At 39.9% G+C, this 18,466-nt stretch overlaps 1 protein-coding gene across 3 annotated transcripts in view; it reads left to right on the top strand.

The window, feature by feature from the left end:
- KAT6A (lysine acetyltransferase 6A) overlaps positions 1-18,466 on the top strand; it is a 130,160-nt gene that overhangs the window by 70,892 nt on the left and 40,802 nt on the right. For all 3 annotated transcript variants that reach the window (XM_059685299.1, XM_059685301.1, XM_059685300.1), the window contains 5 exons: positions 2,916-3,031; positions 4,092-4,173; positions 5,138-5,273; positions 6,807-7,123; positions 11,361-11,479. In XM_059685299.1, the coding sequence (XP_059541282.1) occupies positions 2,916-3,031; positions 4,092-4,173; positions 5,138-5,273; positions 6,807-7,123; positions 11,361-11,479 (770 nt within the window). The remainder of the gene's footprint in view (positions 1-2,915; positions 3,032-4,091; positions 4,174-5,137; positions 5,274-6,806; positions 7,124-11,360; positions 11,480-18,466) is intronic.

Here is an 18,466-nt window from a genome sequence, read left to right on the forward strand (position 1 = left end):
AAATTGTTGGAAGGACCGAAGAGGCAAGCTCTAGGCTGGGCTCTAAGGACTGATTTCTGGAACACTGCAGAACTAACGTACCAAGGGAATCACTATATCTGCCTTAATTTGAAAGAGGTGGAAGCCCTAGCTGGTTTGGCTCAGTGGATAGAGTGTCGGTGTGTGGACTGAAGGGTCCCGGGTTCGATTCCAGTCAAGGGCAGTTACCTTGGTTGCAGGTTCTATCCCTGGCCATGGTTGGGATGTGTGCGGGAGGCAAACAGTCAATGTGTCTCCTTCATATCAATGTTTTGCTCTCTGTGTCTCTCCTACTCCTTTCCACTTTCTAAAAATCAAAGGGAAAATATCCTTGGGTAAGTATTAACCAATAGAAGAAGAAGGAAAAGAAGAAAGAGGTGGAAGTGGGAGGCTACTGTGGAACTAGATAGCTACTGGTATTTCTATGACTTTGCTTATCATTAAAAAAGTCAGTATGAGGAGGAAGATGGTCTTTGCTTCATTTCTGCATTTCAGAAGTCACTCAGACACATTCAGTTAGTAGAACTTTGCTCATATCTGAAGCCTAGCTGCATAAAGTCCAAGGGACAGTGTCTATGAACAGTTAGTTTATATGAGAGAAAGTTAATAGTTGAGCATATAAAAAAATGTTTTACCTAAATAATAATAAGAATGCACACCAAAGCAGCAGTGAAGTGTCAATTCATAGCTGTTATAATAATAAAACTTGAAAGATTAGAGAGCCCAGACCTAGAGCTGATGAAATTGTGGTAAAACATTTGTACATGGTGGTGGCACTGGACATATATATCATAGGGACTGGAATATGTTTTGGCAGTACATTTCTACCTCCCAAGCTATAAAAAAAATGATTATTTCATTTTGCTCACAAACTCACTTTCAGGAATTTATTATTAATTTAAAAGGAAAAAATTTATAAACATGAAATAATTTTTTTGTGTTCTAACTATTAAGGGTAATAGTCTAAGTATTTAACAATAAGGAAATGGCGAGGTAGGTTACAGTGAATCAACTCGGTGGAATGTAATCTGTTTAAGGAATATAAATATAAAGTTTACTTGAATAAAATAATGAAAAACACAACAAAAACAGTATATACCCTACAATTAAAACCATGAAAGTGCTTTTAACCTGTTTAGAAAGGAAAAGTAGAATAGGAAAATGGCTATTCTAGGATGATGAGATTATGAATGAAAGTTTTACACCTCTTCTCCCATTTTCCTTTAATGTTTGTGATATTTTGATGATAAACTTACCACCTCATGGAAGATACTATTATTTAGGAATAGAAAAGAGAGAAAATAATTTAACCAGTCCCTTTTCTCACCAATAATAATGCTATATATTAAAAGGCTAATATGAAAATCGACCGAACAGTGGAACAACTGGTCGCTGTTACATGCATTGACCACCAGGGGGCAGACGCTCAACGCAGGAGCTGCCCTCTCATAGTCAGTACGCTTCCACAGGGGGGGGTGTCTCTCAGCCAGAAGCCAGGCTTACGGCTGGTGAGCACAGCGGCGGTGGCGGGAGCCTCTCCTGCCTCCGCGGGAGCCTCTCCTGCCTCCGTGGCAGCACTAAGTATGTCCGATTGACATTAGACATCCCCCAAGGGCTCCCAGACTGCAAGAGGGAGCAGGCCCGGCTGAGGGACCCCCGAGTGCATGAATTTTGTGCACCGGGCCTCTAGTAGTAATAATAACCAAATTTTAGAGGAAAGGGGATAAACAGTTTTAGAGTTGAGGGCAAATTGACTACTCTAAGTTTTTGAGAATCAAACTGATACTAACTCTTAGAAGAGGAAACATGTTTTTCTGGTTATAGTGGAAATATTGCTTATGTTTTAATTTTAGCTTGAGTGCCTTAAATCATTCTATATAACTAAAACCTAATATGCAAATCGACTGAATGGCGGAATGGCCGGTTGCTATGACACACACTGATCACCAGGGGGCAGATGCTCAACCCAGGAGCTGCCCCCAGCCCGCAGGCCCTAACCGGGAGGGAAGAAGGGTGTGGGGCTGGGTAGCAGGCAGCACCAGGCCAGCCAAGGCGGGTGCCAATGGGGGTCCCTGATCGCCTCACAAAGGGAGGTAGCAGTGGTGGGGGGCGGGGCTGGCAAGCAGGTGGCGCCAGGCCAGCCAAGATAGGTGCCAGTGGGGGCCCTCTGATTGCCCCGCTGGTCACCCCACAGAGGGAGGCGACCAGTGGTGGGGAGGTGGGGCCTGTGAGCGGGCAGTGGCAGGCCAGCCAAGGCGGGTGCCAGCGGGTGCCCCCCCCCCCCCCAATTGCCCCACCGGTTGCCCCACACATTGGCCCTGATCGCCAGCCAGGCCTAGGGACCCTACCTGTGCACCAATTTTGTGCACCAGGCCTCTAGTGAGCAAATAACTCACTTTAAATTATGGGATTTTTTATTAAATATTTTTTAATTTTAAGAGTAACATGTCACTGTTAAAAAAACATTGAGACCACAGAAGGGTATAAAGTGAAATGTAAAGTCCTCCTTCAAAATGTTTATAGCATCATATCCTAGCATGTTATAATTATAAAGTTTTTGCATATTCTTCCAGAAATGGCCTGGCCATGTTATATATTCATATACATACAAGCATGTGTACACACATCATGCTTTATTGCAGGGTTAATAAAAATTTAGAGTTTGTCAAGTTTTTTATAATCAAATTTGTGGGGTGTATACTAAATTCTATTTAGCATTAATAAAATTGAAGTGGAATATAAGTCCTAATGAGATGGGTATGGTAAGCTTCCAGGAGCATCCTATTTTTTTTTTTTTTTTGATGCATGTTTTGATACTGACTTTTTCTACATTATTCCTTTAATACAATTACAAAATGATTGATGATGGTTTCATTGTTGAATTTTCCTCTTATTAGGTCATCCATCCTGTTTAAAGTTTTCCCCCGAACTAACAGTTAGAGTGAAGGCCTTACGGTGGCAGTGCATCGAGTGTAAAACCTGCAGTTCTTGTCGAGATCAAGGCAAAAATGCAGTGAGTATTTTTAACTTCTAAAGTGAATATTTCATTTAGAAATATTCTATTGTATATTCTATATATGGTTGGTTATTTTTTAGTCACTTCATCCAGCAGAATTTAGAACAGTAGACTCTTTAAATTTACATATTATTAGTTTCTTATACTTGTGTATTGAGATTTGGATTAATTTTAGGTAATTTCTAAAGCACCTTAATTATAAATTTGCAGAGAGTCCAAACTATTTTATTTATTTTTAAATATTTTTTTTATTGATTTCAGAGAGGAAGGGAGAGGAAGGGAGAGATAGAAACACCCGTGATGACAGAGAGTCATTGACCAGCTGTCTCCTGCATGCCCTACACTGGGGATTGAGCCCACAACCCAGGCATATGCCCTGACTGGGAATTGAACCGTGACCTCCTGGTTTATAGGCCAATACTCAGTCACAGAGCCACATCACCTGGGCAAGAGACCAAGCTATTTTAAAATAATATTTTGAAATTGTTTGAGGAGTATGGGGGCATTCATTTAGGACTAGTCAGTTAATATATTAATTACAAATTGTCCTTTTTTAATGAAAACTGACTAAAGTTAGCTTCTATCTGATTCCTGGGTAAACTTGAAAGTAATGAAACTCATTATTTATTTTTAATTTAATTTAATTGATTCTATTGATTTCAGAGAAGAAGGGAGAGAGAGAAACATCAATGGTGACTCAGTGATCAGCTGCCTCCTGCATGCCCCTCTGCTGGTGATCAAGCCCACAACCCACGCATGTGCCCTGACCCGGAATCTAACTGTGACTTCCTAATTCATAGGTTAACGCTCAACCACTGAGCCACATTGGCTGGGCGAAACTAGTTTTTATTAAAGATCAGATGAAGCAGAAACTCATGTCTGTTTGCTAACTCAGACTGTCCATTTACTCAGTTAATACAAATTAAGGAAAATTTTACTATTGTAATAATTTATCTCCTTTCTGAGATTGTTGAATCTTCCTAACTTTTATGAAGTCACGATCCTGATATGTTTCTGTTTTGTAAGATTAAGCAGAACTGACCTTTCTCTTTTTTAGGATAACATGCTCTTTTGTGATTCCTGTGACCGAGGTTTTCACATGGAGTGTTGTGACCCACCACTTACCCGGATGCCAAAAGGTGAGAAATTCTTTCTGAAATCAAACTGGCCATATAAAGGGTTATGTTAGTGAAAGCACTTTTTATCTGCTTTGTTAAAATGAAAGAGTAATTTGCATCTTTTTATTTGGGGATGTATAAGTAGGAAGAAAACGATCACCTTCATGGTGGGGGCAGTCTTTCTCTTTAGGCATCCTGATTCTTATGTGATGTGGATTTATTATTATTTTCCTCTCTTTTCAATATTTAAACATCCATGGAGGAAGTTATTCTTTTTCTGCTTTGTCTACCAACTTTAGCATTCATCAGTGATTCTTGCTTGCACCAATTTTACTGTGGTATTTGGTAATGATAATTTTTCTATTTTCATAATTAGAATTCTTCTGTAGAGGAGAGCTATCTCTTTCTCCCACATATTTTTTAATTCATTTATAATATTACAGACTCACTGTATTTTATTCTATGGGTTATAACTCTTTGCTCTGATTATTTCTTTTTTTTCTCAGTTTGACCCAAATATGACTATTGGGAGCTCCTTCAAGTTGGTTCTTGTGTCCTTTTGATATGCTTTCATCACCTTTTGAGCACTTCTTGATTATCTGGCACCCCAAGATGTTCTAGGTTATCTGTATTTTCCCTGTGCCAGTCCTAGAATCAGCCATTACTTATGGAATCCTGGCTTCTTTTCTTGTAGAATGGTAATTAGAAACCAGTATCTGGGTGGTAGGTATAGAGCAGGGATTTTTAACTGAGGATCAGTGGACGTCAGCCATGTGTGGGCCTTAGATATTTGTAAATCTCTTCCAGTTGTTTGTAGAATTTTGTGTGTATATATTTTCATGTTTATTTTTCTGGGGGGCTTTCATTAAATTTTCAAATGAGAGTCCTTAATCTGAAAGAGGTTAAGAACTCCTGAAGAGTATTGGAACTCTTTCAATGTATTTATATCCATTGTGCTTTTATGTGGAATGTTCTTTCTTTATAGGCATGTGGATATGTCAAATATGTCGACCTAGGAAAAAAGGACGAAAACTTCTACAGAAGAAGGCGGCGCAGATAAAACGGCGTTATGCTAATCCAATAGGACGTCCAAAAAACAGGTTAAAGAAACAAAACACGGTGTAAGTTGTACTTGTGGCAAGGTGAGGGGAGAAAAGGATAGGGTCTTCTCTGTCGATAGGGTCTTCTCTAGATTTTAGGATTCCCTTGTTTATGAAAACATTTTCATTGGTTATAATTGGCACTTTTATGTAATAATAATTGCTAACATTTATTGAGCCCTTAATAAATTGCCAAGGCACTTTCTAAGTGCTTTATGTGTGTTAAATAATTTAATTTTCCCAACAACCCAATGAAGTAGGGACTGTTGTACTCTTATTTTTCAAAGGAGGAAACTATAGTATAGAGAAATTAACTTGCACAAGTTTATAGTAAATGTTGAACTGGGATTAAAATTCAAGTAGTCTGGCACCAGTGCCTGGCTCTTAGCTATTGCCTTATATAAAAAAATAAGAAAGAAAAAATTGTTACTGTTGCATTTCACAGATTTCTCTCCTGATACTAGTCTCAATAGTTTATTTCTATTAGATGTACAGATCACTGGATAGCTTCTATTGAGGTCACAGCTAAGTGTCATTTTTATGTTCTGAGGTAAAATAATGCAAGTTTTTGCTCTATTAGCAGAAATCAGGATATAATTATTCTTTGTGGACTAGGAAACGGGGCTATGTCTGGAGGAGGTGGGGCAAGATTCCATAGCTAATTCAACCTGTTTTTTTGTTTTTTAAGTATTTCTAAGGTAATTCACTTTTGATGATATGTAAAATATCTTTAGGCCTGTAAATCTCTATTCTCAAACATTTTACCTACTTTTTCTACATTTAAGAGTCTCTTGACTGTGACACATTTGAAATGAATGGGCAACATCAGATTGAAATATACAGAACCAGCATTGTAGATCATATATTTTTTATTGATTGAGAGAGAGAGAGAGAGAGAGAGAGAGAGAGAGAGAGAGAGAGAAACATTGATTTGTTGTTCCACTTACTTACGCATTCATTGGTTCATTCTTGTATGTTCCCTGACCCGGCATTGATTCCCGCAACCTCAACATATCAGGATGAAGCTCTAACCAACTGAACTACTGGCCAGGGCCTGTAGTTCATATAATAAATCTTAAATCAAGCTTTAATTTCTTGTAAAGTGATCTTCTGATTCCTCACTTTCAGAGAGTAACCCATCTTGTTTTTAAAGGTAAAAGTATAAATCTGAGTTGGTACAGAGATCATAGGACTTTATTATGCCAGAAAGGATCTGACTTGTTCTTTGGTCCAACTCTCATTAAACAGATGAAGACTGATGTTTAAAGAAAATGTGATTTGTCCAAGATGTACAGCTAGTAAGTGGCAGAATTAGGCCTTCTGACTCCTGGCTTAGGATTTGTTTCACTATAAAATAACTAGGCTTCTTGGAAATAGAGTTTTTTTTAAATATTGCTTCTTATTTATATAATATTTATAATTTATGAAATATTTTAATAATACAGACTTTTTATAAAGCTGTAGGTTATTCACTAATTATATGTTATATAATAAGTAGAAACTTTATACAGATTTTTAAAAAATAGTTATCCTTTTCCCTTTTTGATTATTTAGATCAAAAGGTCCCTTCAGCAAAGTTCGAACTGGCCCTGGAAGGGGTCGGAAACGGAAAATCACTCTCTCCAGCCAATCAGCATCATCATCAGAAGAAGGGTATTTGGAGCGAATAGATGGCTTGGACTTCTGCCGAGATAGCAGTGTCTCTTTGAAATTCAACAAGAAAACCAAAGGGCTCATTGATGGCCTTACCAAATTCTTCACCCCTTCCCCTGATGGGCGGAAACCACGAGGGGAAGTGGTAGACTACTCTGAACAATATAGAATCAGGAAAAAGGGCAACAGAAAATCAAGCTCTTCAGATTGGCCCACAGGTAAAAGGTTGTTCACTAAGAAACAAAAAGTATTCCAAAAGTGTGTTATTTGGAATAACACTAGCTCTCTGGAATACACTTATTTGATTAGTAAAAATTAGTTATGAAATATAAGAATGTATTAAAGATACATATTTAATGATAATAAGGTGATAGCTGTGGCAAGAATTTAGAGGCAAGACATGATGTTGCAGAGGGAACAAGTAGGAGCTATTAGACAAAAGATGGTGCTTTTTTGGTAGAACCACCAAGAATCTGCCTATAGAAATTTGGGCTATAATCTTGAATCAAGGGTAATTGTTGTTTCATAAATTACAAAATAAATCATGTGAGGAGCATCATGATGCTTATTTACATTATTTCTGGAAGGAAGTTGGAAAGAGTAAGGGTGAATAAAATGCTGTTGATTTAACCCTTTGCGGTCGTATTAAATTTGGACATGGGTGTCGTACTGGTCGGAATTAATTTCCATTGAAAGAGCAGTGATACATAACATGCAAGATTATGAAGGATAAACAAGATTTATTAATTCTTTTTTGGAACTACGTCACTACTAGTAGAATCACTACAAACATTATCACTTTCTACGTCAGAGTCAGTATTCAAGGTGCCAAAATAAAACACTTCATCGTTACCTTCAGATTCGCAGTACACTTCTTTCGGTAACTTTCTTTTGCCATTTTGGAGTATTATTTTGAAATATCTTAACAAGCGAGAATGCCTAATTACAGTTAAACGTAATTTGTAAAGCTTTATTTGAAATTCTGCGAAGTATCTCTGAAGCTTGTCGATTTCTTCACTCTCAAAAGGCGACTGACTCACCACGGTGTTTGCATGGCGAGTGTGGAACGACAGCGTTTGTTTATATTGAGTTTCGATATATCCGATTTGTCGGGGCAATGTTTTGGTTCGTGACAAGGTCGCTTAGACACTTAAGAGCTTTCAGAGAAATTATGAACTGATACATGAATGAATAGAGTTATACGGTTCCTTGCTGTGGTGGCTGAGAGCAGACATACGACCGGAATGGTAAAAAAGCTTTGGTGGCTGAGAGTAGACAAACAATCGCAAAGGGTTAAGAAAGCATGAGGAAATGAATAAAATACATGGAAATATAAGGTCATTGATTTTTCTACTTCAAATATTGGCAAATATATTTGTAATTTTTCACTTAAAAGAGAGAGAGAGAACCATAACTTCAGTCCATTTGCTTAATGTATCAGGCTAAGTTCTTTACTTCTCAAAGTATAAAACATCTGTGGAGAATATTTAATAGCATAGCAGGTAATTGAAGTTAGAGGAGAACATTTTCATTAGCTCTTCGGATAACTAAAACTTAAACTAGCCTTGTTGCTTGAGTGCTGTGAGTTTAGAGAACCTAATGCTGCGAAGGAAGTAGAAATGGCTCTGAGGAAAGTAGCAGAATGAGAATGGACTTTTTTGGATCACAAGCCTCTTTTATCTCATATACTGTAAGATAATTTCTTCACTTCGATTTTCTTCTTCTGAATGTCCCATTGGTGATTGTTTTCACTGCATCGTTGTTTTCATTCTTGCTTATATAAATGGTTGATGGGTTCAGTGAAAAGAGAAAATTCTCATCATTGTAAGGTCCCCCTATTTAATGCTGTATCGATGAGGTTTTCACCATAGTGGCAATCAACTAATTACTGTAAGCATTTAAATACTTTTTATGTCTTTATCAGCCATGTAGCTTGTAGAAAAGCTCTAGTTTAAGCATGGTTAAGAAGATATGCAAGTCATTTAATTTGGACTTAGATGGAAAGAATAAAGCGGATATTAGTGAAAGGCATTTTTGTATTAACCATTTCACTATAGATGGATTATTAGAAGAATCTACTGGAATGTTATAGAAATAGAAATGTATTAGAGCAAATGTGTATAAAGTATATGGAAAACCAATATTGAGCTTTAGGCATTGGTGTGAGCTTTTGCTTTAATTGGCTCTGTCATTTTATTTTTTTTATGAGTTTTAGAATTTAAGGAACAACATTGCACCATCTGATAACAATGCTACTGATTGCTGTACTAGTTTGTGCCTGCATCTGTCTGTGTCATGCACTAGGGGGCATTCATGTCACATAGCATCTTTATATATGTATGTGTTTTTCAATTTGGGAATATTGTGAACAGTGAGCCCTTATCCTTTTTCTTCTACTAAACTAGAGGCCTGGTGTGCAAAAATTTGTGCACTCGGGGGGAAGGGGGGGGGTCCCTCAGCCTGGCCTGTGCCCTCTCGCAGTCTGGGACCCCTCGGGAGATAACGACCTGCTGGCTTAGGCCTGCTCCCGGGTGGCAAAGGGCAGGCCCAATCCCTAGGTGCAGCCCCTGGTCAGGCTCAGAGCAGGGCCGATTGGGGAGTTAGGGCGCCGCCCCCTGTCACGCACAGAGCAGGGTCAATCAGGGGGTAGGGGAGCTCCCCCCTGTCACGCACAGAGCAGGGCTGATCAGGGGGTTGAGGAGCTCCCCCCTGTTACTCACAGAGCAGGGCCAATAGGGGAGTTGGGCACCGCCCCCTGTCACACACAGAGCAGGGCGGATCAGGGGGTTGGGGCACCGCCACTGTCACACTCAGGGCAGGGCCGATGGGGAGGTTATGGCTCTACCCCGTCACACACAGAGCAGGGCCCATGGGGGGCGGGGTGGATTGGGGCGCCGCACCTTGTCACACACAGAGCAGGGCCGATCAGGGGGGTTTGGTTGCTGCCCCCTGTCACGCTGATCCCGGTGCCGGGAGGCATATTACCCTTTTACTATATAGGATAAAAGCCTGGTGCACGGGTGGGGCCGGCTGGTTTGCCCTGAAGGATGTCCTGGATCAGGGTGAGGGTCCCCACTGGGGTGCCTGGCCAGCCTGGGTGAGGGGCTGAGGGCCATTTTCAAGCTGACGGGTGACTGAAGCTCCCAACCTGTTCTTTTTTCCTTTTTTTTTTTTTATTCTGGGCCAGCTTTAGCTCTGAGGCTCGGCTCCAGCTATGAGACTTCCACTGCTGAAAGCAGGTTTCTGGCCTTTGTTTACCCTTCTGTATTTGAAACAATGTTGCAGTCCTGCTGGCTGAAGCCTGGGGTTTTGTTTAGCTTCGATTTTTGTAACATAGTTGCTTAGAGTGCAGCTGAGAGGCCGGCAAAGTAGGCGGGGAAGCTTTGGCTTCCTCAGTCACTAAAGCAAGCAAGCCTCATGTTAGTTTCCAGCTGCCTGGCTGCCGGCCGCCATCTTGGCTGTCAGTTAATTTGCATATCTTGCTGATTAGCCAATGGGAAGGGTAGCGGTCGTACGCCAATTACCATGTTTCTGTTTTATTAGATAGGATGAATAACAGACAGCCTATATGTGCAGTTGATATGAAAAGAACTACCTCCTAATTGGTCTTTTCAGCTACATTCATACAAAGAGGAAATGCTGATGGCACACTATCAGCGGTGTCATCTTCAAATGCAACGGATAATGACCCATGTAATCCCTCAATACTCCTTCACTAATTTCTTTTCACTGCATCCTCATGCAGTGAAGATGCCTTCTTTAGCGGGTAATTATAATTTATCATACTTATCCAGATGATTATCTCTGTGATCCTCAGGTTTGTGGAGTTCTTACTTTAAAGGGAACCCAGAATGTGAAGGGAGTTGGTACTTCTTGACATCAGTTAAGGTAGCTATTTCAAAGGTTATCTTTTTGCTGAGATAAGAATGTATTGGCCTTATGGTGATCCTTCACTGAGAAGTTTGAAAGAGCAAATTTTCTCTGTTTTTCTTGCTAGGTGATGAAAATTATGTCTTGTTATAACATAAACTTCTTCCATACTACCAAGGAATGAAAAAATATTTGAATGTCCAACTTATACTAAAAGTGTTGTATTCATACTATTTCAAAATAAATTTTATACTCCTTAGAACTTTTTCTTATTCTGCTTTTGTATGTATTAATAATACATTAAAATGTAATCTCTTTTAATGACGTTTACATTTAGTTATATAGTATTTTTAAGAAGACAATTCAAGGTTTTTATTATAGGCAGATATAATACATATACTTTGTTATAATATCTTTTTTTGAGTCAGTTTAATGCTATCTCTTCTTGTTACATAAAATAATAATATAAATAATTATTATTGAGGTCTTCAAACTGAAATAAAGACTCCTGAAATTTATTTCTAGATAATGTATTAAACTAAGGGTAGTATATTAATAATGTGTGAACCTGTTCTTTATATGCAGACAATCAGGATGGCTGGGAAGGCAAACAAGAAAGTGAGGAACGGCTTTTTGGGAGCCAGGAAATCATGACTGAGAAAGATATGGAGTTATTTCGTGATATCCAAGAACAAGCACTGCAGGTAAGTTGGATATTCAGATTGGACATTCAAGTAATTTGTTCATGGATGAGAAACAAAAGGTTAATTATATTGTGGATAAAGCGGTAATAATAGCAATTTATTGATCCATCTGATCAAGGAATATTCTTCCATGTTTCTTCTCTGTAAAATTATTTTCCTTCTGTAAGTTAGGCCTTTGGTATTTATTGAAATTGTAGTGGGAAACTGCTGAAAGATTTTTAGCAAGGAAATAGCAGGATCAGATTTGCATTAAAAATAGTATTTTTCTTGGCCACCATATTAAGAATGGATTGGAATTGGATAAGATTGAAAGCAGAGAAACTAATTTTGAAGCTTTTTCAATAATCCAGATGAAAGAAGCTGACAACTTAAACTAGAGAGGTGTGAGGGGAAATGGGAGTGAGGTAGATGGATTTAGAATATATTTTAGCGATGGAATCAGTGGAACTTGGTGATAGATTCTGTGTAATTTGAAGGAGCAAGAGGTCATCAAGGGTGACTCTCAGGTTCTCTGACTTAATGTAATAAAGTGGGTTGAAGTGAATGGGAAAGTCACTACTGATTAGATTAGATGATGTTTTGAATAATGAAGCATTCATAAAGATAATGAACAGTCATTTTTGAGAGCCTACATATGGCACAGTAGAAATTGCTTCAACCTTTATTTCAAAAATTGTGCAGGAAAATTCTATTATAGAGTATTAGATAGTTGTACCGTTGTACCATTAAGAGATAAATGAGCCCAATTGGCTTGGCTCAGTGGTTGAGCATAGACCTATGAACCAGGAGGTCACGGTTTGATTCCTGGTCAGGGCACATGCCTGGGTTGTGGGCTCTATGCCCAGTGAATAAAAAATATTTTTTAAAAAAGACATAAGTGATAAAGGAGTTAATTTTGGAACCCATCCAGCTAACAACTCATCATTTATTGAGTGCCTGCTTTGTTTTACAAACTATGCTAGGTATAGGGACTATATGAGTAAGACATAGAATTTACAAATTAGTGGGAAACCCAGAAAAGCAAATCCAATATTTTTGCCTAGTGATTATATTGAGTAATTAAATTTCATGTGCTATATTTCTAATTCAAGAGTTACTGAAATGCTTAGCAAGATTTTTATCAAAAAAAGCCATTCATTAATTGGTTTTGATTTTTTTTTTTTTTAATTTCAGGAGAAATAGGGATACAGTTTGCCTGGCTCTATGTTCCATCATTAACTATATAAGGAACATTTCTATAAAAAAGAACCACCTCTGAAAAGAAAATAGAAGCATAAAAAATTACTAGTGTAGGCTTCTGTTCTGGAATTTTATTTCAACTATCATGTTATGAGCTTGGAGGAAATGGTTTTTCTGAAAAGGTCCATCACCAGAAAGAAGCGTTTGTATTCAGCTCATTCCATTGTGGCATAACAACCTTGAAATATATAGAATGATTTTGATATAAAATATTAACCAAATAGCACATTAAATTTCCATACTTAATTTTAACGATTTTAGTTTTACAGGATTAGATTGTTACAGCATTTTAAAAATCTGGGTTATTAAAATAATTTTCTTTTTTGAAAAGAATAATAAAGTATTGAACAGTTATTAGAGACGAAGTAAGCTAGAATCAGTAATTCTCTAAAGCCCTTGCTGGTTTGGCTCAATGGATAGAGTGTTGGCCTACGGACTAAAAGGTCCTGGGTTCAGTTCTGATCAAGGGCTCTTGTCCAGGTTGTGGGTTCGATCCCCAGTAGGGGATGTGCCGGAGGCAGCCAATCAATGATTCTCTCTCATCATTGATCTCTCTGTCTCTCTCTCTCTCTGTCTCTCTCTCTCTCTCTCTCTCTCCCTCTCTCCCTCCCTCCCTCTCTGAAATCAATAAAAATATGTTTAAAAATAATAATTTTCTCAACCCTCCGAAGTAAAGATTACTAGTATTATTCCCATTTTACATATGAGAAAACTGCAACTTTTAGTTGCATGACTTTTCTGGTATAGTTATAACTCAGGCCTGTGTGACTTCAAATGTTTTGCCTTTAATCACAGTAACACCCTGCATTACTCTTTTAAAAAATGTTACCAGGCCCTACCCAGTTTGCTCAATGATTTGAGTGTTGGCTCTCAGACTTAAGGATCCTGTGTTTGATTCTGATCAAGGGCACATAACTCAGTTGCGGATTCAATCCCCAGTCAGGGAGCAATTGGGAGACAACCAATTGATATGTCTCTTTCACATCGATGTTTCTCTGTTTCTCCTCTTCCCTTCCACTCTCTCTAAAAATCAATGGAAAGAATATCCTCGGGTGAAGATTAATTTAAAAAAAAAAGAATTACTGGAGGCACCAAAATTATAAGGCATTTGCTGAATTCAAGTAGGGAAAGGTACATAGAAGATAAACAGCAAAGAGTGGCATAGAGTACCAATTTATGTAATTTGTTGCTGTATTAAATGATGCAGATTATTCCACATATTCACAGCAGATTAAGAATAAGTAAGAATTGGTGTGATCTTGCTAACTACCTACACTAACAATCTGAAATGTTCCCAGAAGAAGCAGACTCAAAGAATTATTAGGCTTTAGGTAAATGGAGAGAAAGAGGGCTTAGTCCAGTGATGGCTAACCTATGACACGCATGTCAGAGGTGACACGCGAACTCATTTTTTTGGTTGATTTTTCTTTGTTAAATGGCATTTAAATATATAAAATAAATATCAAAAATATAAGTCTTTGTTTTACTATGGTTGCAAATATCAAAAATTTCTATATGTGACACGGCATCAGAGTTAAGTTAGGGTTTTTCAAAATGCTGACACGCCGAGCTCAAAAGGTTCGCCATCACTGGTAGGTGCAGTAAACATTAACTTTAGCTTTGAGGAATAAATAACTACTATAAGTAGAAGAGATATTGCAATTATTGGTCCATCAGATTAATAAATATTTGAGGACCAACCTTGTGCAAGTCACACTGTGGAGATGTAGAAAGCATAATAGCTGCCCGTAAAAGTGTGTAACACAGGCAGTCCTTACTTTGCATGGCACTGAGTTAATGGAAACGTGCACATCAGAATTGTGTCCATGCTTTACACATTCCTTTGGTGATTGAGATTTTATCTCACTTCTGGTATGTGTCAGTTTCAGTTAACATGGCACCATGCTAAGCAAGGACCAGCTGTAGTTTAGTATGAGAGATAAAACAGAGTGGAGCACTTATTAGGAAATGGTAAGAAATATATTGAATTACTAGCATAGAACTGGATGTTGGCTAGTAAGAGGACATTAGCCTTGGCATGCCAGGAATTTAAGGTTATCCCCATGACTACCTTTGTTGTTGTTGGAGTGGTTTCTCCTTGATATTGATGAAATTAGGGATGGGGAGTGAGGGACTGTTTTAATGGTCTTAGGCATTTTCCCATTAATTAGAAGACATTAAAAGGCTGTTTAGATGTATTTTGAGTTCATTAATTTAACAATTTAACATAATTTTCTTGAGAATTTTAATAGGTAGTGGTTAAAGGCCTAAGTACTAGAAACAGAGTTCAAATCCTACCTGTGCTAAGTGACCTTGGTTGAACAAATTACTTAATAGGTTTCTTGAAAGGATTAAATGAGTTGATATTTGCAAGATGGCATAGTGTGTCATTCCTATAGTGAGGGCTAGATAAATGTGAGCTTCTGTTAGCTATCTTAGGAGCAGGTACTAGAAATACATAGATGAATCGAAAATGTGTCTCTTCTACTTGTGGAGACAGTGATAAATAATTAAACCAATGTAATTAGTAATAAGTACTCTTTTACTATGTTCCTGGTACTATATTCAGCATTACATATCAATTTGTTGCTTGTAATACAGCCTTGTATATTACTTGCTCCCATTTTGCAGATGAAATAATTGAGAAGTCTTAGAAGGATTATTTTACCTAGAGTTATATAGCTTTAGTTTTAGAATCAGTATTTGAACCCAGGGAGTCTGACCTCAGATCCTTAACTCTTAACTGCTAGTTTATGGTATAATGTTACCATAGAGCAGTGGTTCTCAACCTTCCTAATGCAGCGACCCTTTAATACAGTTCCTCAGGTTGTGGTGACCCCCAACCATAAAATTATTTTCGTTGCTACTTCATAACTGTAATTTTGCTACTGTTATGAATCGTAATGTAAATATCTGATATGCAGGATGTATTTAGGCAACCCCTGTGAAAGGGTCGTTCAACCCCCAAAGGGGTCGCGACCCACAGGATGAGAACCGCTGCCATAGAGATTTGTATAGATGCAATGAGAATAAACAGCAAAGTATCTATCTAGGGACGTTAGCGGAATCTTTGTAGAGGAGGTTATATTTGAGCAGGGTGTTGAAGGAATGAGTAACAATTTACTGTTGAATAAGAAAAGGAAGACATTTTAAACAGAACAGTTTGGGTATAGGAAAGCTTATTGAACTTTTGGAGTTGGTTGGATGTAGTTAATTTGGTGGACTTCAAGTAAGAGAAGAAGTTGAAAGGTAAGTATAGACCAGATCACAAAGATCTTATGGTACATGTTAAAGAGTTTGTGGTTTATTTTTTTAGTTACAGTAGCTTTTGAAAGTAGTCAAATAGCTTTTGAAGGGCTACTAAGAATTTTAAAAAGAGGATGACTTGATTGTATACTCATCTCGGGTGATACAGTGCATAGTGGATTGAAAAATACTTGAACAAGGACATCCATGAGTCCAGTGATTACAGTAGTTAGAATGAGAAGTGACTAGGGCCTAAATGAAGGCACAGGAGGTACAGTAGGCAGAGATTTTTGAGAAAGATTTAGGATAGCATGGAAAAGATATAGTGTTGGGTTGGGAGTTAGAGTTGAAGGAAAAGATGGAACCACATAGGTCTCCCAGTGTTCTTCTATTTTGAGTACATGATGGTACTAAATGTGGTAGGAGCTTTTATGAATGGAAGAAGAGTCCATTTATCTTACATAAACTGGGTATTTGTGTAAAGTCTAAAATGGACAACTTTTGTAGATTTGTATATGGAGGTAGGAGAGTTTGGGGTAGGAACTTTGCCGGATTATCATCAACAGGTGATAGCGGTGAAACTTCATGGATAATAGCTAAAGTTATATATAACATTCATTTAACAATAAATGTTACTGAGTACTGAGTTACCATGTGCCAGACACTGAAAATACAGGTGTAAACAGATTTTTTTAAAAAAACATTCTTATTTTATGGAGCTTATAGTATAGTTGGGGTAGGGATGGTAAATGATATGCCAGTTATGGAGAAAAGTCAGAGGAAGGAGAGAGAAAATCCAGAGGGAAAGGATGGATTTGTGCAGTTTTAAATCATTATTTAAGGGAATGTCTGACATTTAGTAGAACCCTGAAGGAGGTGAGGGAATGAGCCATGTGATATCAGAGGGAATAGCATTCCAGGCAGGGAGCAGGCATTCAAAGGCCCTGAATCCAGTTTTGTGCTTAGTATGGTCAAGGAAATACAAGTAGTCCAGTGTGGTTAGAACTGAGAAGAGGAATTAGGTAATGAAGACAGAAAGGTAATGGGAGGCCAGATTTTGTAGGGTCTTCTAGGCCATTATAAAGACTATGGTTTTTGTACTGACTGAGATAGGAACCCTTGGGGGACTTTGAGCAGAAGAGCGATATAACCTGAAACATGTTATAAAAGAACTAGAGGCCCAATGCACAAAATTTGTGCAAGGGGCTCAGCCCCCTCAGCCCCAGTGGCTTGCCTCGGCCCTCACAGCCCTGGCTTCGTCTGGAAGGGCGTATGGAAGGGCGTTCAGCTGTCTGGTCTAATTAGCATATTATGCTTTTATTATATAGACTAGAGGCCCGGTGCACAAAAATTTGTGCACTTGGGGAGGAGGGGGTGTGCTTCAGCCCGGCTTATGCCCTCTCGCAGCCTGGGACCCCTCGGGAGATAATGACCTGCTGGCTTAGGTCCGCTCCCAGGTGGCAGAGGGCAGGCCCAATCCCTAGGTGCAGCCCCTGGTCGGGCTCAGAGCAGGGCTGATTGGGGAGTTGGGGCGCCGCCCCCTGTCGTGCACAGAGCAGGGCGGATCGGGAGGTTACGATGCCACCCTCAATCATGCTCAGGGTAGGGCTGATTGGGGGGTTGGGGCACTGCGCCCTGTCACACTCAAGGCAGGGTCAATGGGGAGGTTGAGGCGCCACCCCCTGTCATGCACAGAGTAGGGCCAGTTGGGGTTGGGGCGCTGCCCCCTGTCACTCATAGAGCAGGGCCCATCAGGGGGGTTGGGGCTCCGTACCCTGTCACGCACAGAGCAGGGTCGATCAGGGGGTTGGGGAGCTCCCCCCTGTCACGCACAGAGCAGGGCCCATCAGGGGGTTGGGGAGCTCCCCCCTGTCACACACAGAGCACGGCCGATCAGGGGGTTGAGGAGCTCCCCCCGTCACTCACAAAGTAGGGCCGATAGGGGAGTTGGGGCACCGCCCCCCGTCACACACAGAGCAGGGCCCGTGGGTGGGGGTGGTTGGGGCCCTGCACCCTGTCACACACAGAGCAGGGCTGATCAGGGGTTTGGGGCACCGCCCCCTGTCACACACAGAGCAGGGCCGATCAGGGGTTTGGGGCGCCGCACCCTGTCACACACAGAGCCACAGGTCGATCAGGGGTTTGGGGAGCTCCCCCCTATCAGGCACAGAGCAGGGCTGATTAGGGGGTTGGGGTGCCTTCCCCTGTCATGAACAGAGCAGGGCGGATAGGGAGGTTGTGGCCCCGCCCCCTGTCACACACAGAGCCACAGGGCGATCAGGGGGTTTGGGTGCTGCCCCTGTCATGCTGATCCCAGTGCCGGGAGGCCTCGCGGCTCCGCTGATCTGGGTGCTGGGAGGCATATTACCCTTTTACTATATAGGAGAGAGGCCTGGTGCACGGGTGGGGGCCGGCTGGTTTGCCCTGAAGGGTGCCCTGGATCAGGGTGGGGGTGCTCACTGGGGTGCCTGGCCAGCCTGGATGAGGGGATGATGGCTGTTT

Source organism: Myotis daubentonii, chromosome 2 (genome assembly GCF_963259705.1).
Source record: "Myotis daubentonii chromosome 2, mMyoDau2.1, whole genome shotgun sequence".
In the NCBI taxonomy this organism is placed as follows: domain Eukaryota; kingdom Metazoa; phylum Chordata; class Mammalia; order Chiroptera; family Vespertilionidae; genus Myotis; species Myotis daubentonii.